The following is a 27,138-nucleotide window of genomic DNA, read 5'->3' as shown; positions in this document are numbered from 1 at the left end:
GCCCTTTTGTATACATAAAGTACTCTTGTTTTGCTTGGTTCCTTTTACATAAATGGGGTCATTTGGGAGTTTCTTGGTTGCAGTTTGCTTTTTTCACATAGAAATTTGTCTTAGAGATCTTTTCCAAATTTCAGAGATTCTATAGGATGGCTTTACATAGTTTGTTTTCCTGTTGATGGATATTGAAGTTGTTCCAAACTAAGTGCTGATTTCACTGCAGCACATCTTTGATCACATGTTAAAAACACAAATTTAAATCAAAATAAAAACATGAATTCTAGATATTATCTTTTAGTATTTCATTTAAAAAAATTTTACAGCTGTGTATAATAATACATATAATAATCATAAAAATCTTATTCCTAGGTTTGTTTCTATATATCTGAGTAGCATCACAGTACAGGCAATTTAAGAGAAACAAGGTAGAGATTCTATATGTTGCATTTCTTTTGACACACAAGCTTTTGGACCTTGGACAAGTGTATTAGTTATATACTGCTGCCGTATAATGAACTGCCCCAAACCTAGTGACTTAAAACTGGCATTGTTTTAAAACTGTCTCACAGTTTGCATGTATTAGCTCAGCTGGATCCTCTGGTTCAGGGTCTCACAAAGGCAATCAAATTGTCAGCCAGGCCTGGAATCTTTGCTGGCTGTTGGTCAGAGACAGCAGTTCCTAGTGGTATGAGGCTTTTCATAGTCATAGGGCTACTCATAACATGGCAGCTGGCTTCACACACATAGAGGGCTTGGAGGGAGGAAGACAGAGAGAGCAAAACAGAAGTTGCAGTCTTTTGTAACCTAATCTCAGAAGAGGCATTCTATCACTTTGGCCATATCTATTCATTTAAAGGCGCGAGGGGATAAATTAGGAGTTTGGGATTAACAGATATACACTACTATATATAAAACAGATAACCAACAAGGTCCTACTGTATAGCACAAGGAACTATATTCAATACCTTGTAATAATCTACAATGGAAAAGAATCTGAAAGGAATGTATCACTTTGCTGTACACCTGAAACTAACCCAACATTGGAAATCAACTATATGTCAATTAAAAATAAATAAATAAATAAGGTGAGTTAGCACATTTGGCTCTCGTGATTACACTGAGGGCATATACCAGGAAGAGGGATCACTGGAGCCATCTTAAAGGCTACTGCTGCTGCTGCTGCTAAGTCGCTTCAGTCGTGTCCGATTCTGTGCGACCCCATAGACGGCAGCCCACCAGGCTCCCCTGTCCCTGGGATTCTCCAGGCAAGAACACTGGAGTGGACTGCCATTTCCTTCTCCAATGCATGAAAGTGAAAAGTGAAAGTGAAGTCGCTCAGTCGTGTCCGACTAGTAGTGACCCCATGGACTGCAGCCTACCAGGCTCCTCAGTCCATGAGATTTTCTAGGCAAGAGTACTGGAGTGGCTTGTCATTGCCTTCTCCGTAAAGGCTACTAATGACAAGGAACTTGGTTTCTCTGTACTTTAGTTTTGTCGTCTGTAAACAGCTACCTTATAGGAGACGTTATGAGAATTAAGAGAATTAAAATACATCAAGTGCAGAGAATAGTACCTGGTACACAATGAACGCTAGAGAAATACAAACTAAGTATGGAAACAAAAAGTAATGCAAATGCATATACCTACTCCAAACAGTGCACAGTACCAAGTCTGGTGGTGGTTGTTTAGCCACTTCAGTTGTATCTGACTCTTTTGTGACCCTATGGACTGTAGCCCACCAGGCTCCTCTGTCCAAGGGATTTCCAGGCAAGAATACTGGAGTGGGTTGCCATTTCTTTCTCCAGGGGATCTTCCCATCCCAGGGATCAAACCTGCATCTCTTCTGTCTCTTACATTACCACTGCGCCACCAGGGAAGCCCAGGTCTGTGGCAGTTGTTCAAGAAATACTTGCCTTAAATGACCCCTAGTTACTCAAAAGAAGCTTGAGTACGTGGAAACTACCCCAGAAACAAAAGTACTTTCTAAAAGGTAAAAGTACCTACCATAATTACCAGGGTGAGGGGTCACACAGTCACCTCCAAATTTCCCACTAGCTCTCGTCTTATCAGAAGTTTCCACACAGCAAGCTCCAGTGCACTCCTGAGTCATCTCTATGCCTAAACAGAAAAGGCCGACCACACTTCGCTCTGCAAAGGCACACCATTGGCCTGACTGCAGAAGCTGCCTAATTAGCAAAACCACACAATTTGTAACTTACAGAAAGAAGAGTGAGAGCGTGTCTACTTCACTGGGGCCTTTCTCACCATGCTCAGCAGTTTAAGTGAGATTAGGGGTCACCTGTGAGCTTTTACAAATAAGACCCACCTTGATAAATATATAGGGAAAAAATATATAGGGATAAATATATAAGGAAAAAAATAGGGAAAGATGGGTTACTCGGTCTACCCCTAATCTGTAAAAGGTAATACAGAGGGGGAGGTGGGTTAAGGAGTGTGTCTTGCTTCACACATGTCCCTTTTGTGTAATCCAGGCCTCGGTGGGTGGGAGAAGTCAGCCAACCAGCAGATTTGGTAAATGGGTCAGGAATCAGGCGATAACAAAAGGCTGGACTCCCCACTGCCCTCGCCAGGCCACAAAGCCCCCAGCAACAGCAGCAACTCCCAAGGGCAAGTAAACACAGCTCCACTCAGCACACGTGGCCTCCTGAGAGGGCGCTCCAGCTCACAGCGCCCAGTGTGCAAAGGCCACCTCTATCTGATTCAAAAGCCCCAGGGAAGCAGGAAGAAGGAAGCAGGACCAGAAAGGCCAGCCTGGCAGCCTGGAGAGGGCACTGATGTAGGTTAGCCAGCAGGCCTGTCCACGCTCATCTACTCATGCTCAGCAACTGCCTCAGCAATTTTTTTAAATTACCCTGCTCAACTTATTCAGAAGCGTAATGATGTGAAGGAGAGAGGAGGCATCTGCCAGGGTTAAGTGTGGATAGGTTAGTTGTATGTTTGTTTGTTTTTTTTAAGAAAAATAAACCGGATCCTCTCTGCAGAAAATTGCTTTTCCCATCTGAAACCAAACTACTTTTAGAACAACCAGGGCCTAGCTGGCTGGAATACCGAAAATTCATATCAACGTGGCAAGGGTGAGGACCTCGCTTCTCTGATGAGAGCTAGTAAGACCTGAGAATGGGAGCCACCTGCACGGAGAGGTGGAGAGAGTGAAAGCACATGTAATAAATTCCATTTGCTTGGGTTTTAAATTAAAAGTGGAAAACATTCTATTTTCTCCAATAAATGTGAAACTGGGTGTGTTTTTTTTTCTATTGTCTCTATTGTGTTCTTTAGGCCATAAAAAGTTAAAAATGGAACCAACAATATGATTAAATTTTTCCTCTCATGACCAGCTAAGGAAAGAATTTAGGTGAATTGTACTCACAAAATTCAGCGCTCTATTAGAGGCTGTATAACTGTCTTCTGTGTTGAGTGTGCTAACTTTAACTCCTTAACCAGACTATAAGTACTTTTTGTGGTATAATTGAAAGGGATATAGATTAGTACTTAACAAGAAAGGCCCTACGACTTCCCTGGCAGTCCAGTGGTTAAGACTTCATCTTCACATCCAGGGGATATGGGTTCAATTCTTGGTAGAAGAGCTATAATCCCACATGCATCAACAAAACCAAAACACAAAACCGAAGCAACATTGTAACAAATTCAATAAAGACTTAAAAAACGGTCCAAGGTCAAAAAAACAAAAAGCTTAGGGAAGAAGGGACTCTGAAGCTTTCCCAACATGGTCAGCTATGTGATCTTGAGCAAATTAAGTCTTTCTGTGTCTCAGTGTCCTTGACTATAAAATGGAAATGATAACATTAGTATCCATCCTGTAGGATTATTGCAGAGGCCTGAGAACCATCCATTCCTGGCACATAGTGGACATTTAATAAACATCAGTTTGTTTTTTTTTTTTGTATTCCCAGAGTACTCTTCCAAAAACTCAGACTCAGCCACATTACTGTGCCTTTCAAAAACCTACAGAGGCTACCCCTTGTCACTGATGTAAAGGTCTTATCAGGCCAATTAAGGCTCCCATGTACCACCCCTAGGCCCCCAAGTCCCAATACCTTCTCTCAATGTGCTTTAGCTGCTGCTACACTATCTTTACCACCACCCCTCATACACTCACCTATTCATCTGAAACTCTCTTTCATGAGTGTTTGGCTATTAGCATATTGTTCCCTTACTATTAGTAAACTAGAACCACTGTCAGAGTCCAGCAGTGACTGCTGGTACATAATAAATACTCAGGAAACATTTACTTAAGATTGAACAACGTTATCTATTAATTTTTTTCAAGATTTAGATCAAATGCAACAAAATCCTTGCATGTGATCTTTCTATATACCGTGTATAAGAGTAAACTTTCTTCTGGCTTCTAACAGTCTATTTTTTGGACAAATTTTATTCACTGAGGACTCATTAATATTATTAAACATTCCCTAGTACTACTTTTTAAAAGTAACTGCTAAACGTTTAAGCAGCTATTATGATGGGCCAGGTTCTTGTCATAAAACAAACTCATTTAATCCTCACTATCCCACCCATAAGATAGGTACTGTTTTCATTCCACTTTCTCAAATGAGGAAACTGAGGCACAGAGAAATGAAGAACTTGTCCAAAGTCACACCGATGGTAAGCAGAGGCCCATTTTTCACCTAGTCTTTACCACTGCCTCTCCTACAAAGAATGACCTGCGTCCCAGCTACATAGCTCATTGCCTCAATTCCAGTGTCAGTGGGTCAAAGTTGCAGAAAAGCAATTCAACTCCGTACACGTTAACTTGTGGTTCTCACTCCAGGGCTTCGGCTGAGCATGTGGGGCCAGGGCCCACACCTTGCCATCAAAGTCTTGGACTTCCGCGGGATCTCAAAGATAAAGATGCGTTGTACTGGAGCATCATCCACTGTTTTCCCGGGGTTTCAGGACCCTAGCCACATTTCTGGCATTCTTAGATTCTGGCGATCTCGAACTCCTTTTAGTTAACTCTGTCGTGGACTCCCTCCCTGGCCCTCTAGCAAGTCAGAGGCGCTCAACTCAATTCAACGAAGGCTTTGGCAGGTCCAGTGGTAAAAGACTAGTATACCTCCTCTCCCCCTGGGAAGAGCAGGTCCAAAGAATGGTCCAAACATATCCTTAACATCCCAGCACTAGGTCCTGAGCCCGCTGCAGACCCATCCCGAGCCCCTTGCCCTGCTCCCGCCCAAAGCTCCGAGTCTAACAGCCGCCCTGACCGCGGTCACGCCTCCCCCGCGCGGTGCTGACTCAACCCTGGGAAGAGAAACCTCTCGGTTTTTTCCGACCTGTCCCTGGTCACCCGCGTCCCGCCCCGCCCCGCCCACCATCCAAGCCCCCGCCCCGCCTAAAGTTATCCTTCGGCTCTGAGCCCGCGGAACGCGTTGGCGTGACTCCCCGGGGTGTGGCCAAAGAACGCAGGCGACGCCTTGCCGAAGGGCGGACTCCTCCGCGGCCCGGAAAAGGAGACCCCGCGCAGCGGCAGCGGCGAGCCGGGCATGCTCACTGGCGCGGGCCGGGCCCGCAGCCCAGGCAGGAAGCGCCGGCGCTAGGCGGTCCCCAGCGCTGCCAGCTGGAGTCGGGCGGAGCCGGAGCTCCAACTCCGGGTGCTTCTGCCAGTCCCCGCGCGCCCGGGCGGCCGCACACGTGTCCAAGCGTCACGTCCGCGCGCGCCCCCGGGGCTTGCGTCAGCGGCCGCTCCGGTAGTTGGTGGGCCGGGGTTCTGCGCACCGCTCGGCTTCGGGGCCGCGACACCGCCGAGAGGAGGAGTTTAGGGACGCGGAGGGGTGTTCGGAGCGCCGGGGACCGCGGAGATCGTCAGCGCGGTCCAGCCCCCCGTCCTGCCCGGCGCCGATCGTCTCCGCGGCTCGGTCCCGGGCTGGGCGCGGTGGCGTTGCCCAGGAGCCCGCCGCCCGCGGGGCGCGCACCGCCTTGACCCCGGCGGCCCCGCGGCAGGCAGGCGCCCGCAGTTCCATGGTTGGTTCGGAGCGCAATGAGCCGCCCGTCCTCCACCGGCCCCAGCGCTAACAAACCCTGCAGCAAGCAGCCGCCGCCGCAGCCACAGCACGCTCCGTCCCCGGCTGCGCCCCCGGCCGCCGCCACCATCTCGGCTGCGGGCCCCGGCTCGTCCGCGGTGCCCGCCGCGGCGGCGGTGGTCTCGGGCCCCGGCGGCGGCGGCGGCGGCGGCGGGGCTGGCCCAGTGTCTCCGCAGCACCACGAGCTGACCTCGCTCTTCGAGTGCCCGGTGTGCTTTGACTATGTCCTGCCTCCCATCCTGCAGTGCCAGGCCGGGCACCTGGTGTGTAACCAATGCCGCCAGAAGTTGAGCTGCTGCCCGACGTGCCGGGGCGCCCTGACGCCCAGCATCAGGAACCTGGCTATGGAGAAGGTGGCCTCGGCAGTTCTGTTTCCCTGCAAGGTAAGCCCAGGTGCCAGCCACGCACCACCGCCCGGCGACCTCCTGGGACTCCTGTGTCCCCAGCCCATTCGCGGGCGCTAAGAGGCAGTGGGCTTCTCTCTTATTAACGGGGGGAAAAAAAAGTTTACACCGTGTTCGCCCTCCCCCATGCCACCTGTCCACTTTGGGAGCAGCTCTGGGCCGACTGCTGCCCGATCACTGACCCCAGCCTGATTGGCACGCGATCACGCCGTCCCCACCCGGAGCCTGCGTACTCTGCAGACGTGTACTCAGCCTGGGTATAGAGCAGGGCCGCCGAAAGAAAACTTGGACCCAGAAGCTGACTATCTGTGGGGGGCAGAGGGAGGGGGAAAGGAGCGAATTAAACGCACCCCTCGCCAGCGCTGGGCTTGGAAGGACTGGTCCTGGATTCCTCCTGCGCCCTGCGTCTGCCTTCTGCGCACCCCTGACACGTGGGAGCCCTCGGGAGTGTAGCTAAAAAAAAAAAAAGGGCGCCTACAGCCTGTTTTCCTCCAACAACAAGAAAACCTTGTAAGCCACGCCTTTCCCTCTCCTAGCCTTCCAAGGACTGAGGAGTTGTGTTATTTTACTAAGTGGGGTGAAAACAAGAGTTGATGGGGAATTTAACTGGAAGGGCACGCAGGAGCTGTTGTTACAGTTCTTTAAAGCCCACCACTTTATTTTTTGTTTAGTTAAAAAATTATCAGTGCTCTTGGCAAAAAAAAAAAAGGGCACATCACTGAGACAAGTGAAAGACCCAAACGTCTCCTTTCCCACCGATGTTAGGTTTAGTATGCATCTGCACGGGGTTTTTTCTAACCGTGTATAAATACACTCTCCGCAGCTGAATATAGAATGGTAGATGTTAATGTCAGGAAGGTTTATATATGCACACGTAAGTTTTTCTCCAAAAATGGCTTCTGCAGCTTGCTGACTTAAGTTCGTTTCATCACACATATCTTTATATTTCTGCAGCCTACGTCTATCTCATTGTATTTTAAATGGCTGCATAATTTTGCATTGTGTGGTCATACGGTAACATCAGTTTACATCTTTTGGGTAAAAATCTTCAGGAGCAGTTTCAGGAGCAGATAGAGACATATCTATCTATATTACCGCATTATAACCTAGAATTTTATCATACAGTTCATTTTTTAAACTTAGAAATAATGTCATTAATATTTTTGGAGTTTTTTTTCGTAAAGCGCCTCATGGGCCATTTAGGCTCTCTGGCATTGATTTCTCTTTGCTGCTGCTTACTTTTATAGGGCAAGGGCTTATTTTTAAATTAAAAATAATCCACCAGAGAACTGAAGCTTGGGACGAATGTCAGTAAAATGAGTGATTTAATTTGGTCTGTGTCCTGCCACAAATAGGGTTTAAAATAGCATATTCAAACAAGCGTTTGAACTTGTGTTTGAGCTATGGGTTTTCAGTCAACCTTAATAAATTATCATGCTTTGAACCACTCCTCATGCAGTGCTTACTAATGCACCCAGCCCAGTAGTAGTTTGTCATAAAATTTACACAAAACAGTTTCAAAATTTTCTTAGGGTCATGAACAGGGTGGCAGCCTAGTGATCAAGGGAAGATTTGGTGATTGGTGACATGAGTGGATATTTGAGGTCTGAGATATTTTGTGGAAGCTGAGTGAGTAGGTGGGGGATGCCCCACAGGGTTTCTGGGGAGCCATCTTCTCAGCCCTTCACTTTCCCCTAGGCCTTTAGTGGCTAACAGAAGAAATGATTTCAGATGAATAACATTTTACAAATGAGCATTTGATATCAGTCAGCTATCTCTATCTGCCTGACAATGCAGGAGATGTGGGTTCAATCCCTGGGTCGGGAATATCCCCTGGAGAAGGGAATGGCTACCCACTCCAGTATTCTTGCCTAGGGAAATCCCATGGACAGAGGAGCCTGGGCAGGCTACAGTCCATGGGGTCACAAGAGTCAGACACAGCTTAGCAACTGAACAAGCCATCCCTAATTTATTTTTTAAAGCAATATCATAAGAGCCTTATGTTGCTTGCTCCTTAGAGAATGGGGGCAGTTATACTATATGAAGTGTGAAGTTTCACTTTCAGAATCCAGAATTCTTGTTCCTACTGAAGTATATATTCTTTCCTAATGTGATATGTCTTGAAGAAGAGTTCTCTTGGGAATCAAGGGTATCCAGTGTTTCTGTTTATGTCACTGATTTTTAGAAAGGTCCCATTCTGTAGGACTGCAGCTGGATAAAGCCATTGCTTTGCAAGCTGAAATTAAACAAGGTCAACCATCCCCCTACAGATCAGGAACCCAGCTTAGAAAGTGACCTTGGGGTGAGGAGGTCACTTTTGTGTAAATACATACATGTGAGATTTATAAAGCTGGAATATGCATGCCTCAACTTTGATTGATCAGTAATCCAGGCTGTTGACAGGGGAGCTCAACCAGTTAGTCTGGATAAATCAAACTTGGATGGATACAGAGACCCAGCAAACAACTGAAATAATATTTGTTGGGAAGGCTGAAAGCAATAGGGAGTGGTGAGGCCTATGGCAAACTCCAACACAGTGGTCTGCTTAGCCAGCCCTATGCTTCACACTTGCTCCTGGAAGTCATAGGGACTGCCTGTCCCCACTGGCTCTGAGTCTCTCATGGGCTGGCTCATGGGAGAAAAACCGTGTTGGGTAAAATACCAGAGCCAGCTCTCAAGAGTTGTCTGGCGCTGCCATTGTTTGCCTGAGAGACTACCTCTGAGAGCCTGATATTTTCATCTGTAATGAGGGGATTGGACTGTTGAACTTCTAAGGACCTGTAGCTTCTGGAACTCCATTAAAAGAAGGGAGGCTCTATGGAATGCTTGGTGAGGCCCTCTGCATGCCAGCTCCTTTGTGTGGGTTATCTTTTATGAGTCTACCTTTCTTATTCTCAGGTGAGGAAACATGCACCTCTAGAGAGGTTAAGAGTTAAGGGACTTGAGATCACACGGTGGACCAGTCCATAAACCTTCATCCTGAAGGCACACATTCTTTGATTTGGAGTCTGAGGTGATATTCGGAGGCTCCAGATCACAACCTGAGGTTGACACCAGTAACAAAATCATCCGACTGGATGAGGTCACCAGAGGGACACATCCCAGTGAGACAACACAGCTGCTGACTATAAAGTTTGTTGGGAGGAATTTTGTAGGGCTTGGGGGGTGGGAAGATCAAGGGGTGAGGGGGAATAGCTTATACACCAATATTTGGGGGGATTTCAGTCCAGCTCTCAGAGAAGGCAGTGGCACCCCACTCCAGTACTCTTGCCTGGAAAACCCCATGGACAAAGGAACCTGGTGGGCTGCAATCCATGGGGCCACGAAGAGTCGGACACGACTGAGCGACTTCATTTTCACTTTTCACTTTCATGCATTGGAGAAGGAAATGGCAACCCACTCCAGTGTTCGTGCCTGGAGAATCCCAGGGATGGCGGAGCCTGGTGGGCTGCCGTCTATGGAGTCACACACAGTCGGAGACAACTGAAGCGACTTAGCAGCAGCAGCAATCCAGCTCTGAATTGCTCATGCTTCCATTGGCCCCAGAGTGGAAAGAAAGTGAAGTTGCTCAGTTGTGTCCAACTCTTTGCAGTCCCATGGACTCTAGGCCACCAGGCTCCTATGTCCATGGGATTCTCGAGGCAAGAATACTGGAGTAGGTTGCTGTTTCCTTCTCCAGGGGATCTTCCCAACCCAGGGATCAAACCTGGGTCTCTCACATTGCAGGCAGACGCTTTACCCTCTGAACCAGGGTATGAGTCACCAGAAAGGGAGGGGGTCACATAATTAAAGGCTAGAATCCTGCCAGCACCTGTGACAGAGGGCACCACATGCACTGTTGGCTCAGATCTCCTTTTAAAAAAGGATCTCTATCAGAGTATGGCTCTCTGCCACCTGGGGTATTTTTAGTCCATTCTATGACTTGTGCCATGCCTGAGAAGTTTTGACATCCTGTCCCCTTATCACAAACCCACCATCATCTCTGGAGAGTGTGGATGCCAGGGGAGAAGTGAAGGCTGACACATTGGGGCCCCCCACTCAACAGTGTATTTTAATATCAGCCCAACTATTTCTCTCCCAAACCATGAGAAATGCTAAAACACACTCCAGCCCTCTTTCACTATCAGACATTTTCTTTCCACTTTTTCTTTGGGGCTTCCCTGGTGGCTCAGACGGTAAAAGAATCTGTCTGAAATGCAGAAGACCCAGGTTCGATCCCTGGGTCAGAAAGATACCCTGGAGAAAGGAATGGCTCCCAGCTCCAGGATTCTTGCCTGGAGAATTCCCCTGGCAGCTACAATCCATGGGGTCGCAAAGAATTATTTCTCTCCAAAACCATAGGAAATGCTAACACACAGCCCAGCCCTCTTACACTATGAGACATTTTGTTACCACTTTTTCTTTGGTTTCTATAGAAGTTTCTAGCAGCATTATCTCCAAATACTGAACTAGAAAGCCTCGTCAGATACTCCTTCTCTGTAGTTGGATTGTGACAGTGTTGTTTGTATTCTTTAAAAAAAAACTGAGGGACTTCTGCGATGGTCCAGTGGTTTAGACTTTGTCCTCCAGTGTAGGGGGTGTGGGTTCAATCCCTGGTTGGGCAGCTAACATCCTACATGCCTCTGGGCCAAAAAACCAACCTTAAAAGAAAAGAAAAAACAATATTGTGACAAATTCAGTAAAGACTTTAAAATGGTCCACATTAAAAGAAAATCTTAAAGTCAGATCCGATAATCCAGTTGTAAGTTAAAATGTGTGGACTGATCTAGTCCAGTGGGGAGAAACCCTAAACACCAGCAGGGACAGGTAATGCAAGGGAGAGGGGTATTTGCCATGTGACCTTAGGGTTCAAGAGACGTCAGGGGCAGTGGAGGTGGTTGGGAGTTGGACCACAGCTTTTGCTCAACTCTGGCTGATTGGCCCGGATGGGGATGTGATTGCAGCCATGCCAGATCTTTGGATTTTTTTTTTTTCAAGAAAATTCAGAAATCTGCATTTTTTAATGTTGAATATCTCGATTAAAAAAAAAAAAAAAAAAACATTGTCCAAATTCAAATGTAAAGCTAGCACTTGCAGGCCAAACCAACCGTGTCTGTAGACCAAACTCCAGCTTCCAGGGTGTAACCTCTGACCTGGTTCTCTTTTAGAAAACATCCACTGAGCCTGGAAGTTCTCATTTGACTCTGAGAACATATGAACTCTGGAATTCTGATAGGTCCCGACTGTTACAGCTAACTGCCTTTTCGTCTTTGTTTCGCTGAGAGAAAATGCCAACATTCTGGCCTTTGGGAGACCTGAACTATTGTCCTATTGACTAGATGTTTGACACTTTGTACAAGTCAGTCTATTTCTTTGCACCTGAATGTCTTAAGAGCTGGACAAGATGACTATACCAAGGATCTTTTTCTGCCTAAAATTCTGGAATCTAGTGAGCTGTTCAAGAGAAAAGGCAATAGTCAGGAGACAGAACTGGGTTCTCATCCTGGCTTTCTGTGATCTCAGTCCTGTCACTAGCTCCTTAGATCTGTTTGTTCGTCAGTTAAAAAGAACAGAGATAACCTTGAGCTGGTGGGTGCTCTCAGGTCAGATTAGCAATGCTGGCGAGGACTTCTGTGTCACCAAAACAGATGGAAGGTGGGTGAGATCAGAGCAGTTGCCAGGTGATGGGTGATCAGTCACCTAACAGTCTGAGGGGATAAGCCAATTTGCCAGAACCATTTCAGGGATCTCTTACGAACCTCAGAAATTCCCCTAAGACAAAATCAGTTACTTTGGAAGTTATCCCTTCCGTCCTCATTCCTGGCTGAAGTTGACTGGGTTGGCTCATAGAAGCTTGAGCTGGCAAGCACTGGGGTCCACATGTGTTTCTGATGAGGCTCAAGATTTTCCAGAAGACAATGGACAGCTTTTGAGTGTAAAATCAAGAACAGAAGCACTAGAATGCGTGAAAAGAGTACTCGGAAGTTTAATGATGATTCTACACAGAGCTGGCCGAAGATTTTTCACAGGTCACCAAGTCCTGGAACTAGAGTAAATCATTGTTAGTTAAGATTGATCTTTGGTACAGCCAGAATGGACGAAAACCAAAAGGTACAGCAGGTCTGAGCTGTAGAGTCCCCAGCTTAGGATGGATTAGAATTGCCCTTTTTGTTTTTTTCTTGGAAGCCCTATATAAAATGCTGTATACATATGACCATAGGAAGACCTCAATGTAAAATATCTTTATTGTCCAACCTGTGCTTCTGACAAAATTTGTAAACAGTGGCGTTTCTCATCCACACCCATAAAGTCCTCACTCTTTGAAAAGGGCACACAGTAGGTATACATGTGCCAGAGTGAATGCCAGCATTCACCTGAGTATACTTTCTAAAGCTCATGAGAGATGCTGAAAATTCCCTAGCAGAATTTCATCAACTTTGCCCCACACATCCGTTCTCCATTTGTTTCTTAAAAACTGTGAAACTAACATTCTCATTGCCAGTTGGGTAAAAGTTTTATTGTAATCATTTTTATACTGTATAGTGTCCCTGAGATAAAAGATCACCCCATTCCTAGTTTTTAGCTGTCGAAATGAATGGAAGGTACACCTGTATTAAATGTGTGGGCCTGGGCCCTATTTCAAAACTTTGAATCAATAGAGATGGTGTCTTTAGGTCTTTCCTTCTCCCACTCCTCCCCTTCACCTCTTAACTCTGGTAGTTTTGAAGGCAGGCCCTACTCGAGCCTCCTGGTCCCAATCCTATCTGTCTTTACTGTACTGGTTGGTGACCTCTCCAAGCCTCAGTGGCTCGTTGCTAAAATGGGGTGATGATTGTGGTAGTCATTCATGCAAAGTGCCCAGCACAAAGTAAAAACTAAATAAATGTGCACAGTTAGAAACTAACAGAAAGCAAATGACTGGAGTCTGAAGTCAGGTCCAGTTGCTCAGTTGTGTCTGACTCTTTTTGACCCCACGGACTATACAGTCCATGGAATTCTCTAGGCCAGAGTACTGGAGTGGGTAGCCTTTCCCTTCTCCAGGGGATCTTCCCAACCCAGGAAGTGAACCAGGGTCTCCTGCATTGCAGGTGGATTCTTTACTAATTGAGCTATCAAGGAAGCCCTAAAAAGAACAAAAAGTAATCTTTTTTCCTCCCATCAGTTCTCCCATCGAGCTTCTCTTCCCTATTCCTAGTCTTATAGGGTTTCCATAGAACTAGGTAAGTTGGCTCTGGCATTGGTTTTTCAGTGATGAGAGTTTTTAAAAATTCCTTTAATGCTTTTAGAAGAGAAAACCTGCTTAGATTAGGGAACTTTTTTATGCATATATTTTGTTTTTAAAAGTTATGAGCTTTTTAAAATGTAGAACATACAGGAGATTTTAATTTGATACTATTTTCTATAATCCTGCCCACCTAGAATAACCACTACACCATTTTTGCACATGTCCTCGCAAACTTACCTCTACATCAAAACTTACAAACCAGCAACAACAAAAAACCGACAATGAAAAACAGGTAAAACAGGAAATTCACACACTATTTCATAACCTATTTTTTCACCTAATACATTGTGACTGCTTTTCCACAGATAAATATTCCTTAAGATCCTGTTTAATGACTGTATAGTATTACAATTCCATTAACTCTGGAATGTTATGGAACATGATGTTGGTTATGAATGTTTCAGAGTTATTTAATCAAGCCCCTGTTTGTGGTCATTTAAGTCACTGTTTTCTTTATTGTGCCTAAAAAAAAAAGTACTGCTATAACTGAATCCCTGTGCATAATAAAATGATTATTTCCTAATGATAAACTCCTACAAGTTGAATGGTAGGAACAAAGAGCATGTGCAGAAATCAGCTTTTGCTCATAAAGCCAAACTGCTTTTCCACATAGAATCAAATGGGCACCGAGTGCCCATTTCTCTCCAGCATCACCAGCAATGGGTGTTATCCTTTTGCTTTAATGCTAGTGCCTACTTTTTCTCCCTCATGTAACATCAGGCCAGAGTTGGCTCCTCCTGATTACCCATTAACTTTTCATCAGACCCACCCATGCCTTGGAATACCCTGCAGCCCCAAGCTCTCTCTTCCTACCAAAAATTTCCCTAGCCAACCACTGCCTCCCCTACCACCCCGTCCTTCTGAAATTGAGTCTAATTGTGGAGACAGATGTGCCAGCAGAGCCCTTCTGAGCAGTAGGAGCAGAGGCGTCTGGAGGCCTCCCTCAGTTGTGGTGTCAGAGCTGTGTTAAGGAGGATGAGCAGGGTGTCCGCAGGAAAGGAAGGGATGGGATATCCCGATGGGGCTCGTGGGAGGCCAGTGCTTGTATAAAACATTGTTTACCTGGTCCGATCTGGGCACATTATCTCGTGTTATCCTCCTAATTACTTTGTAAAGGAAACAGGACATGGTTAACATCCCCCCTAAGAAATCTGCTCAAAATTTGTAAGTTTGAGAACTTCCCTGGTGGTCCACTGGTTAAAACACTGAGCTTCCACTTCAGGGGATGTGGGTTTGATCCATGGTCTGGGAATTAAGATTCCCACATGCTGAGTAACACAGCACTGGGAGCAGAAACCCCAGAAGGTGCCTTGTAATTAAACACACAGTGTCTTTTCTGCTACCCCTCTGCCTGGTTGAGGTGATCTCCTTCCCATTCCAGGCTCACACAGTAGCTTCTGGAGGGATGACAGTGGTACCCCTGAAGCTGCTAGGTGTAATAAGGATGCCTAGTTAAATTTTAATAGATAAATAATTGCCTGGAACATTCTAGGCTGCTTGTATTTTTATTTGCTAAATCTGGCAGCCCTACCACTTAAGCTTTCTTGTGAATTCAGTTGTATCCTTTGAGAAATAAAGCATCCAGAGAGATGGAGCAGCGTTTGAAGGGTGGGCAGGGCAGTGAATGTGATCTCACAGATGGGAAGCTGGCAGGAAGAAGGGTGTTGAGAAAGGCTGGACAAGGTCCATAAAGCCTCTCACTCCAGCTCCTGCTTTTGTTTGCTTCAGCAGAGATTCTGAAGGGACCTCACGAAACTGGTTCTCCAAGTCCACGGGGAGTGTTGCCTGCTAGCTCAATCTACGGTCAGATGAGAGGTACACTTGGTCAAAAGTCAACTTTTGTTTAACACTTCCAAGATTAAAAAAAAAAACCCTGCCATCAAAAGGGGTCTTTGTACGCGCACACACATGCACACTTGCACACACACCCCTCCCCAAAAGCAGGATGTTCTCAGATGACTGCGATAATAAGAGGCCGGATTCTCCCACCAAGTCACCTTCAGTAAGAAAGCCCTGCCACATGGGGTTTGTTGACTTTTTCTTAGGCAAAAAGGAGAATTTTTAAGCCCAAGGTTTTCATTGGCATTGCCTTCTCCAGAAGAAAGTTTATGAAGTTCAGTGTCAGTGTTTGCTTAGCCTCACCACTGTTTGACAGTTCAGGGACTGAGTGACACTCTTCTCATACTAACATCTGTGAAACAAAGACTGCACTCTGATAATTCTGTCTTTGCACTACCTCATAGCAAAGGTGAGGAATGTACCATTTAAGTGAAAATCCGCTGAGGTTCTTAGAGAAAAGATGCTAGACAAACAGATGCAGGGTGAGTATTATAATGAAGTCACAAAAAGAGATGTCATTTCTCCTGCTGCTCAAGTCTGAACTTCTCCACTGGTAATAACAGTCAAGGGCTGATTATTTGGCAGGTAGTTTTATAGACCCACTCAGAGGTGACAGGGTAGGCAGGCTCAATCCAAGGTCACACAAGATACTGGTTACTTGAGTTCCAATCACAGCCATTCTACCCGTGGTTGCAAACACACTAAGCAAAAGTGACATACAGCCATCAGAATGACAACAGCATCCTGTTTCCCCATCTAGGTAAGGTTTCAGAAAAGCTAGAAACACCCCCATCGAAATAGTTTATGTAAATAAAGTATGTGAAATGCCTTGGTCAGAAATTACAGAAGTCATTCAACCCAGAATGAATGAAGTCTAAAATGTACGTGGTTTTCTTACATGGTCTCAAGATCTATGGAATTATTTTTTAATTCTAAGTTCCACAGTAAGACTTAATTAAAGTAAAAGTAACATGGTGGAGAGCAATCATCTTTTGCAGATAAACCTAATATTTATTCATCTACCAACAAATAGTGGGTGAACAGGAAGCAGGCAATAAATCAGTTAAGTCAGTAAGCAAAATTAACAGACCCATAAATTATTTGGAAAATAACGTGGGATCATTCAGTATTTTGGGGGGAAGATAAAAATATTTTAGTCACAAAAGAGCTAGCTTGGATTGCTAGAAGTCCTGTTAGAAGGTGGTAAAATTGGACTTCCCTGGGGGTCCAGTGGTTGAGAACACACCTGCCAACGCAGGGGACGCCGGCGGGTTCGATCCCTGGTCCGGGAAGATCCCACGTGCCACGGAACAACTAAACTCACGTACCTCGGCCCCTGAGCCCATGAGCCACAACTGCTGAACCCTGTGAGCCTGTGAGCCACAAGAAGAGGAGGCACCGCAGTGAGAAGCCTGTGAACCACAACAAAGAACAGCCCGCGCTCTCCACAGCAAGAGTAAGCTCACACGCAGCAACGAAGACCCAGCGCAGCCATAAATAAAAACTTAAGAATTTTAAAGAAAATAGTAACATTTAAGTGTAACTGCTGGTTAAGATACAAGTTTTACCACTATATGGGTCTAGACTAGGTTTAGCTGCAGCTCCCACTTGATCAAGTCTAAACGATGTTGAGAAACAGAGACTTCAACCAATAGCCTTTTATCATCTGCTGATCATACCTGTTATACTGTCAGGATCCATCCTTCCCACTGAACTAACTCTGATTCCCTTCATGGGGTCACCTCCCCAGTGATAAAAGGGGTTTACCTGTTTATGAAAGGGGTGCAGGTATGTTTCATACCTGGAGCTCCTCTTCCAGATGTGGTCTGGAAGTGAACAGGAGTTTCCCGTGGAGCACCAAGGGTGCTGGATCATGACCTGGAACCAGGGCCATAGATCTGTCCCCACAAACCTCTGGGAGGATCCGAGGAGCAACAGAAAAGGCTCTGTCTTCTTTGGGTGAGGAAGGGGGTCAAAAAATTGTTGGTAATTATAACAATCGATGTCTTCACTGCCACATTTTGTTGGGTCACTAAAATGAGTCCCAAGAGCTTCTAATAAAAGATAAACTATTAGTTTAGTTGCATTTACATGCAAGTATGTAGTTTAAAGTATATTTTCTTAAAAAAAAAAAAACTATCACAATAATCATTCAGATCTGCAAAAAGAATCTCTACCCCCAGAAGGATGAACGTGCTTAGTCTCTGGGTTTTTTTGTTAATATTTATTTTTATTTATTTGGCAGTGCCGGGTCTTAGTTGTGGCACATGGGATCTTAGTTCCCTGACCAGGGATCAAATCCAGGCCCCCTGCACTGGGAGGTGCAAAGTCTTAGCCACTGGACCACTAGGAAAGTCTCTCTGGGTGGTTGTATATGATTTCAGATTTACATGACACTTGCAATAATAGTACAAATTTCCATATGGCCTTTATCCCCATTCACCATTTACCTCCTTTTTGCCCCACTTGCTTTATTGTTTGTGCTCTCTCCATTCATATATATATATGTGTGTGTGTGTGTGTGTGTGTGTGTGTGTATATATATATATATATATAACATGGAAACTGCAGACACCCTGTCCTTTTATCCCTAAGTACTTCCCTGTGTTTCTCCTCTAAAATCAAGGACATTTTCTTATGTAATATGGTACAGTTATCAAAATCAAGAAATGTGATACAGCGTAGATATTCTTATCTAGTCCAGAGTCCATATTCAAATTTCAGTGGTTGCCCCAGTAATGCCCTTTGTAGCGGTTTTGGTTTCCCAGTCCAAGGTCAGACGTTTGGTCCTCCTTGTGCTTTCTGTGATGCTTACAGCATATTTAGATGGAAAGTGCAGTTTGCTCTTGTTTATCCCAAGACAAGGTCATTTCTTGGATCTAATTCAGAAGTTTATAAGCATCAACAACAAGCATCTATTATGTTTATTATGTTTTATTTTTCTTGAGATGTTCTCATTTGAGGTACTGGCAGATACTCTGCTAATACACTTCCCTGTTTCCTAGGAGGTAAGCAGGTGGAGGCAAGGCGGTGACCTCACAGTCCCCAGAGGGACCTGGTTGGTTCCCAGTGCCTCCAGTGTCACAGACTGTCGATTGTTGAGAGTTCAGCAAATCGTCCTTAAATTGCCTGGACTCAGATTTAATTAAATAGGTGAAAAAACTTGTTCTAAACCAGTCATGGAATCCATGACCTTCACTAGCACCCAGGCTAAGAATTCCATTTATATACTATTCTTTAAACAAATATAATATGCCTGTGTTTCTTGAATAAATACCAGGTGTCTAGTGTTTGACTATGTTTCTGACGTACCTTGTCACGTGTATTTGTGTGTCAAGGGGTCTCTGTGCCAAAAAGGAGAAGACCTTGCTAAATTCCAGCTTAAAGAAAACCACCTTCAAACCCCATGTCCAGGGAAAGAATTGGCACTATTTACTGCTCTCTGCAAAGACATCAGAATGAGGCACCAGGGTCCTCTGTCGCCTTTTTACAGCGGCAGAATGTGTTTGCACAAGACTTTTGAACCATCGCAACGTGAAAAATTTCTAAAGGAAAAGTCAGAAGTGTTATTTCAACATTGCTTTGCTGGGCCATCTCTCCCCCTGCCATGCATTCTTCTTTAGCTTTGGGCTTGTGTGTGTGGTCATGCCTCCCCTGGCCCCCAGCCTAAAGAGGGGTTTACTTAAAGCACATCCCACCTCGCCCCCCACCCCCCAGGGGAGATGAGCAGATATTTCCTGGGGGGAAATCTCATTTATAACCGCAGATGTGTCCCAGGCTGCAGGCAGCCCTCTGCAAAGCAGCCCAGGTGCTTTATCTCAGAGACAAGTGTGTGCCTTGAAGAACCGGTCCTCTCAAGAAAAACGGGCATCTTTTGAACCCTCCCACTGGGTGGGCAGGCCCTGGCCAGAGCGAGAGGAGGGAAACCTCAGAACTTTCTTGCCAGATGACAGAGAAGGCGGGGAGGGCCTGATTACTGGTTATTTGTTTGTGATGTGCTGCTGCCTCGTTTCTTAGGGATAGCCGCGTTTGGGGCTGTTTTTCTCCTTGCAAACCTGGAAGAAGTTATATTTGAACCAGTTTCCAGAAACAGCGTATCTGTGGACCCTTGGTTTTGTGTATGTTGGGTGGTAGGCTGGGAGGGCTTGGGTGGGGAGATCAAGGCCAGTTTCTTTTTCTGCAAAAGATTGGTTCTTTGACCCCTAAGCTGCTGTGTTCAGAGAAAGAGCCACAGAGGATCCAGAAACTCAAGGCTCTGACCCTGGTGTGGCCATGGATGACCACATGGCTGGGATGAGTCATTCTGTAAAACGGGTGGAACCAGTGCCCCAGCCTCCATCCATGCTGCTCAAGCCATCGAGGTCTAGCTGTGTGTTGCGGCTGGTTTATTTCCTGAAGTGCCCCAGGTGGCACCCACTGGGCAGGACAGTGACCAGCCGGACCAGCTTCCTGCTGTGGCCCCTCCTCGTGCCTGGGAGTGTGCCTGCCCAGCTGGCTGTGTCACTCACTGAAATCAGGGGCTCTCAGCTAGGGTGATTTTGCCACCCAGGAGACATGTGGCCATGCCTGGTGATATTTCTGGTGGTCATCACGTGGTCTGGGGGGACTCTCCTGGCATCTTCAAGGCCAGGGATGCCACTAAACGCCCTCCAGTACACAGCACAGCCCCCAAACCAAGATGCATTTGCTCTTTGTCAGTAGTGCTGCTGCAGAGAAACCCTGGAAATGAACTAAACTGTCAATAATGTCCTGGACGGAACCTGGACCCACCTGCTCATTATGTTTTGTCCCCAACACATGCTCCGCTCACCCCGCGCTAGAACCAGATGGAACTATTCCTTCCACAGTCTGCCTTCTCCCCCGTAAGGCTTCCTATACCCCCCTTCGTCAACCTGTCTCCACTTTGAAATCATCTGTTACCCCTGCCCCCCCTTCTTCCTTTGCATAGGTACCTGTATTTCTGATGTGTTCGAGCTGTTTATTGTTGCATGGTACAGCCCTTCTGACAGCAGACGCCACAGGGGCGGGATCTGCGCTACAGAGGGTGGCAGCCCTTAGAAGCCCTTGGCGCTTATCGAGAAGACACAAGCCCAGGGACCCGTGCAATTTGGGTTTGCTCCTCAGAGGCCCCTAAACCATTCTACAGGCTGCCTCAGATTTGTAGACCCCAAAGGTAGCCCTCTGATCCCTGTAGGAGCACTGATAATGCAATGACAAGAGCATCATTCCAGAACAATGGCGAGACTGTCACAAGTATCAGATGTGGCACAAGAGTGCATGTGTTTGTGTACGTGTGAGTGCACACATGTTTAAAGTCTAGATCTTTTCTTTTTAGAGACCATCATCTCTAATTCCGTCTTCCTAACAGTGGTGCCAGTGGTCATGAAGACACGCCCTCACCCGTGATGGAAAAGAGAAGGAATAGATTGGCATTAAAGTTCAGCTTGTTTAGAAAAAGCAGAATAAGCACGTAACACTTTAAAATTATATTTACTTAAGTTAATAGAGGCTGCAGTAAGATCTTTTCTCACAAGGTCACTGTCCACAGAGATGCTAAGTAATGCCTGGTCTATTTGTGTAATTTGGGGAGGTCCCCTACTGTCTATATTTGGGTGGAAGGAAAAGTATGTGACTTGTAAGGCAAACCAATAATTCAGAATATAAATATTCCTACCTGAGTTACACAAGAAAAAGTTCTCAAATGATTGCTTGGTGATAAATATTTGTTGTACGTTTGACTTGGTGAACCTGGAGTAGTTTGGGGCTTTGGGCTGGGGAAGGAGGCAGGTAGTACTTTTTCTGTACATTCTAAGCCAGACTTCATCTTGTTCCTGAGATTATTCCTGGGTAACTGTGGTAAACAGCACCTTCTGAAAGGTCTTCAGATCCAAATATTGAGGGTTTGTTTCAGCCAGGAAATCGGCCAGGTTCTGGGCTAAATTTTGCTATTTTTATTGTGTTGGATGTGTGTTTTTAAACAGTTGGCAGAAGTGTCTCACTCATCACTCACAGAAGAGTTTCAGAAGGCTCTGTATTCTGAGCCTCACCCTGGATTTAAAACACAGTGAATAGAGATTTGTGTTTTTTTAGGGCCTTACACTGCTAGGAACACAAACTATAAATATATCTGGATAAGTAAATTTGTTCCTTCTTCTTGATTAAGTTTTATACCCATGCTTTTAAAATTAGTCCATGGTTTTCAAAGATGAATAAGCAGTTCCTACAGGCAAAGTATTAATAAATAACAGTGAACTATTTCTGCCAATTTCTACTGAAGACCATTATAATTCACTTTAGGTACGGAGGAGGAAGAGCTGCATGTCTCTCTCTAAGCCACCTTCTTCTTCCTTATTAGGGGAGACTCATCTCCCTAAGGGTGGTGGCGGCCTTCTCTCCTCCATATCTACTTCTCAGTGACTGCAGCTTAGGGTCTTGTAAGGAGAAGACGTTCAGGGCCTGCTTACTGCTAGTGATTTAATTCAGCTGCAAAGATCAGAATTTGACCTATTTTTAAAATTCATAAGGGTTTATTCCTTAAGGACGGGTAGGGAGAAGCATAAACAGCTGTAGGGTTCGGTTTTATGTTTTCAGCCTTGGACACGGCATCTTAGAAAAATGAAGCAGAGGAAGTCCCTGGTGGTCCAGTGGCTAGGACTCAGGGTTTTCACCGCTGTGGCCCTGGGTTCAATCCTGGGTAAGGGGATGAAGATCCTGCAAGTCACCCAGTGGGACCAAAAAGAAAATTGATGTGGCCCTGCCATCATTTGACGTCTTCATGTCTCAACAGGGGGTGAGGGAATCCAAGTGCAGGAACCCAAATGGCAAAGCTGCCACTCTGGGCTTGAGGGGGAAGAAGCTGACTTCTGGTTTCACCTAAAGAGGTCATTCAGGTTTCCTTATTCTTGACAAAAATACAGCATAGTCCTCTGAGCAAGTGTCTATTGGTAGATTCATTCTCTATCTGGTGTCTGGGAATTAGCAGGGTCATTTTCATGAAGTTTGGGTACAGAAGTCTTAATTCCTGTGGTGTGCTCTTTTCTCGTGATAGATGTGATTATCCATCAGGAATGTGCAGGGAGAAAAAGGCTTTGTTCCCTCCCTATTAAGGCAGCGTTTGAAGGACAGACTGACTGTGTCAGGAAACCCACCTAGGACAAGCGCCCACTCTAGTTCCCCTTCCTCCCGGGCCTGTCAGGAGGACCTGACCACCCGGTCACAAAGAGGTGAGCACAGGCCTAGGAAGGGGCCTGAGGCAAGTCCAGCGGACTCAGAGGAGAGTGAGGCCCTTCTCACTCCAAGCTCCACTGGCTGGAACCAAACTGAAAAGTTCTTGAATGTGATTTCTTTTCCTAAAAAATGTATGTCCAAAGCCCACCCTTGGGGCAGGGGGTAAAAGGTGAAGGTGAGGTCACGGTTCTAGCCATGTGAGGGGTCTCCAGCCCTCTTCTGCACTGGGCTGGTCACTCCGCCAGCAAGAGCAGGGGGCCACAGGGCAGCTTTCCCACAGCCCACCTGCTGGTCACAGCTGGAGCCAGGAAGCAGTGGACGGGGCCAACAGGGGGGAATTACACCATCTGCAAAACTGTCGGTGAAAACTAGTCCAAAGATGACATTCATCCTTGTCCTACCCCTAAGCAATTCTATGGTGCTAGTGGTAAAGAACCCACCTGTCAATGCAGGAGATGCGGGTTCCATCCCTGGGTTGGGAAGATCCCCTGAAGGCGGGCATGGCAACCCACTCCAGTATTGCCTGGAAAATCCCATGGACAGGAGCCTGGAGGGCTACAGTCCATAAGGTCACAAAGAGTCGAGCACGACTCAAGTGACTTAGCACTCAATGCACACAAGCAATTCTAAATTCTTTTTAAAAATTCTTTAAATACCTGGAAAATAAGAGGAAAGCCAGGTTTTCTAGGGCTGGCTCCACAATTTTGTTTGAAACATTTGTAAGAGTACTTGAGTTCTCACGTTTTCAACAGTGTTGGAACAGGGGCAGGAATGCAGCTCATTCCTGGCCGGGATGGGCCCCTGATGTTATGCAGGGCAGTGCGGAGGATGAATAGGCACTAAGACGTTTCAGTCTGCAATATTTAACTCACCTGGAACGAAAGTAGTTGAAACAAAAATGCAGTTTGAGTCTGGAAAACCTGAGGTTTGCAGCCTCAGAGGTGGAAGAAGCCCCCAGTGTCTCACTGTGCTGCTTTCTGTCCCTGCAGTATGCGACCACGGGCTGTTCCCTGACCCTGCACCACACGGAGAAGCCGGAGCATGAAGACATCTGTGAATACCGTCCCTACTCTTGCCCTTGTCCCGGTGCTTCCTGCAAGTGGCAGGGGTCCCTGGAAGCCGTGATGTCCCATCTCATGCACGCCCACAAGAGCATCACCACCCTTCAGGGAGAAGACATCGTCTTTCTGGCCACAGACATTAACCTGCCAGGAGCTGTGGACTGGGTGATGATGCAGTCGTGTTTCGGCCATCACTTCATGCTGGTGCTGGAGAAGCAAGAGAAGTATGAGGGCCACCAGCAGTTCTTCGCCATCGTCCTGCTCATCGGCACTCGCAAGCAGGCGGAGAACTTCGCCTACAGACTGGAACTGAATGGGAACCGGAGGAGACTGACCTGGGAGGCCACGCCCCGGTCCATCCACGATGGCGTGTCCGCAGCCATCATGAACAGCGACTGCCTGGTGTTCGACACAGCCATAGCGCATCTTTTTGCAGATAACGGGAACCTTGGCATCAATGTGACTATTTCTACGTGTTGTCCGTGACGCACCAACATGATTTGGGCGTGGCGCTCTCTGGTTAATAAAGGTTTTTATAGGTGTTTTATTCACAGTGTCTTCACAAGTCAGGACCCACAGTTTCCCCGTGTCCTGTCTGAACGGCAGCTTCCCATCTGGCACTGGCCCAACGAAGTTCATTAAACCGGGACAGAGGAGGTTGGCCGGTTAGTCGTTTGGAGGCTACCCTATGATCGGAAATCAACTTGATTATTAAATTTTACTTCCTTCCTGAACAGCACCTGACAGGTTTCTCAGGCTCCTCTAAGACCAGGATGTTTGTTAGGAACTGGAGGCTCCTTCCTGCCTCCCTGTATTGGTCCCTCCAAGTTGACGAAAGCACAGTGACTGTCAGCAGAGTCTTTAACTTTGCTCTTACCTTGTGTTTAAGGACGTAGGAATTGTTTTACTACATTTTAAACAGTGTTTCTCAAACCGGATGGCTAACCAGTGTGTACAGAATCAATGGAGTGCTTATCTGAAACATGCAATTTGGGGAGCCTGCGAATTTAACAGTCTCATCAGGGGATGCTTTCCAACAGTAAAGTTTGAGAATTACTGGGTTAAATTGTGGGCAAGGGTCCAGACTTTAAAGGTGCTTTCCGATTACCCTCTACTGATTTGTCTATCTTTCTCCTGTTTCATCCACACACACTCCCACTCCCAGATTAAAACAGGAACCACAGATCCTCACAAACACAGTCCTGAGATCTAGTCACTCTCTTGTGTTTGGGAGGGACTGCCTAGGAAAGCAAAAAGGGTAGCCGTTGATAGCTCTCACGTAGTTAGGTTTTGCTCATCACTAGTACAGATGACCTGTTTACACCCGGCTTCCCTCAGAGGCCCTCCTTAACTTAGATGGTGGGAAAGACTAGATCAGTAGAGTTGGAAAAGCTTTATAACCAGTGTCAAATGCTTGCTATTTAAAGGTATGTGTTGGGTGTGGTTTGTTGGGTGGTTTTTTTTTTTTCCACATTCACTTTAGTTTTTTAATAAATATTTTTCAAAAATGAATATTCTGCTTCATCTTGAGTGGAATGATGCATACTTACTGGGTATCTACTGTGCAGGGGCCATGAAGCTTCACCCCTGGCACCCCTTGGAGCTCTCACTGTTTCTCTGTGGAGAAACAGGCATTTGTCCAAGACCACAGCACAGATTGCTGGCACCACTGGGGTCTGAACTCACTTCTCTCAACCACAAAGTGACATGGGTGTGGCAGGTCTCCTCCTTTGAGTGGTTCTTTCTGCCTGACAGTGCCAGGGCTTGTGGAGAGAGAATACTTTTCCTGGTTTACAGAATCAGAAGGAAGAGGTTTGGCTGTGATGTCCGGAGCACTAGGTTTGAGCCAAGGTGACCCACTCCCTTGATCCCAACCCTGAACTCTCAAAGGAATTCACAGTTTTAGCCCCAAATGCCCGACAAGGATGGACTGCTTCCCTTAGTGGCCCGACGGCATCAGAGAAGTGCCAGGTGGGAGTGATGGCTTTAGACTTACTTCATATTTCAGGTGAGTTGCAGGGCTGAGTTTTTAGCCAGGGAATAGTTTAGCAGTTAAGAAATTTGCTAAAGTAACTTACCTTCAAGACTGTTCTTCACATAAAGGTGAAAAGTAGTATGTGTACACGTGTGCGTGCTGTCAGTTCGGTAGCATTTGACTGTGGGACGCTCTGAACTGTAGCCCGCCAAGCTCCTCTGTCCATGGGATTCTCCAGGCAAGAATATTGGAGTGGGTTGCCATCCCCCTCCTCCAAGGGATCTTCATGACCCAGGGATCAAACTCGCAGCTCTAATTTCTCTTGCATTGGTAGGCAGGCTCTTTAGCACCCACGTGGGAAGCCCCCTCCAACCAAAAAAAAAAAAAAAAAAAAAGCAGTACCACGAATCAAAGGACAGGCTTATAACAGGTCGAGTAAAGAATGAAAGCCACAGTTCTCGTCATGGAAAAAGTCATATTTCAAGCCGGTACACAGGGCTGCCTGGAGGTGAGACTAAGATCCAGGAGCAGGCAGACTTTGACCCTCAGGGTGGAGCTGGTCCAGGAATGGCTGCCTGGTGCAAACGTGACACCCAGGCAATGTGTTTTGTACAGAAACTAGCCAAGCTCACCAGCATCCTGTGGTGCCCATAGCTCACCCTTCTTGTTATATGTGATGGGGGAAATCAGGACCAACTGGTCAAGGAAGTACCAGAGGGTAAAACTATAAACAAAAGACAGTAAGGGAGCAGACAGTGGAATCAAGTCGCCGCAAAAGCATAAAATGTTAGATGATCAGCATCAAAAGGTCAAGGGATGGGCCAGCAGTCATACAGTGCACTAGCGGGAGCACAGAATTCAGGCTTCCTGACTCCCCATTCAGACACTGTCTAGAATGAAAATGAAAATAAAGTCGTAGGCAACAAAACTGAGCTTTTATTTTCCGTAGTTTTCTAACTCTCCTTAGTCTCTGTCACTGGATATCTGTGAACTTAACTTTTATTCTCCAACTTTTTTTTAAACTTAACCATTTTCTGCCAGAAAACAAACGAAAATCCCCAGGTTGTTCCCTGTTTTAAGAGGAAGTGAAAAATAGTGAAACATGATGTAAATTAAAATCTTTCCTTTTAGTTCCAGTTGTAAAATGCAATTTAAAGTATGTGATAGGATTTCCCTGGTGGCACAGCTCCCCGGTCTGGGAAGATCCCACATGCTGCGGAGCAGCTAAGCCCATGTGCCAGGACTACTGAGTCCTCGTGACACAACTACTAAAGTCTACAGGCTCTAAGGACCTCGAGCCACAACTAATAAG

At 46.1% G+C, this 27,138-nt stretch overlaps 1 protein-coding gene across 1 annotated transcript; it reads left to right on the top strand.

Moving 5' to 3' along the window:
• The first annotated feature begins 956 nt into the window (after window positions 1-956).
• On the top strand, window positions 957-25,363 carry SIAH2 (siah E3 ubiquitin protein ligase 2). Its single transcript, XM_040234853.1, has 2 exons — window positions 957-6,439; window positions 23,780-25,363. The coding sequence occupies exons 1-2, from the start codon at window positions 6,014-6,016 to the stop codon at window positions 24,335-24,337; spliced, it is 984 nt and encodes a 327-aa protein (XP_040090787.1). The 5' UTR covers window positions 957-6,013; the 3' UTR covers window positions 24,338-25,363.
• The last annotated feature ends 1,775 nt before the right edge of the window (window positions 25,364-27,138 follow it).

Source organism: Oryx dammah, unplaced genomic scaffold (assembly GCF_014754425.2).
Source record: "Oryx dammah isolate SB20612 unplaced genomic scaffold, SCBI_Odam_1.1 HiC_scaffold_2, whole genome shotgun sequence".
In the NCBI taxonomy this organism is placed as follows: Eukaryota; Metazoa; Chordata; class Mammalia; order Artiodactyla; family Bovidae; genus Oryx; species Oryx dammah.
Note: the sequence above shows the minus strand (reverse complement) of the source record. Positions and strands in the feature narration are given on the sequence as shown.

Bases quoted from the DNA above. Each gene is read 5' to 3' on its own strand.
- SIAH2 (XM_040234853.1), top strand. From the start codon at position 6,014: ATGAGCCGCCCGTCCTCCACCGGCCCCAGCGCTAACAAACCCTGCAGC. The intron at 6,440-23,779 runs GTAAGCCCAGGT...CTGTCCCTGCAG, and splicing joins CAGTTCTGTTTCCCTGCAAG to TATGCGACCACGGGCTGTTC.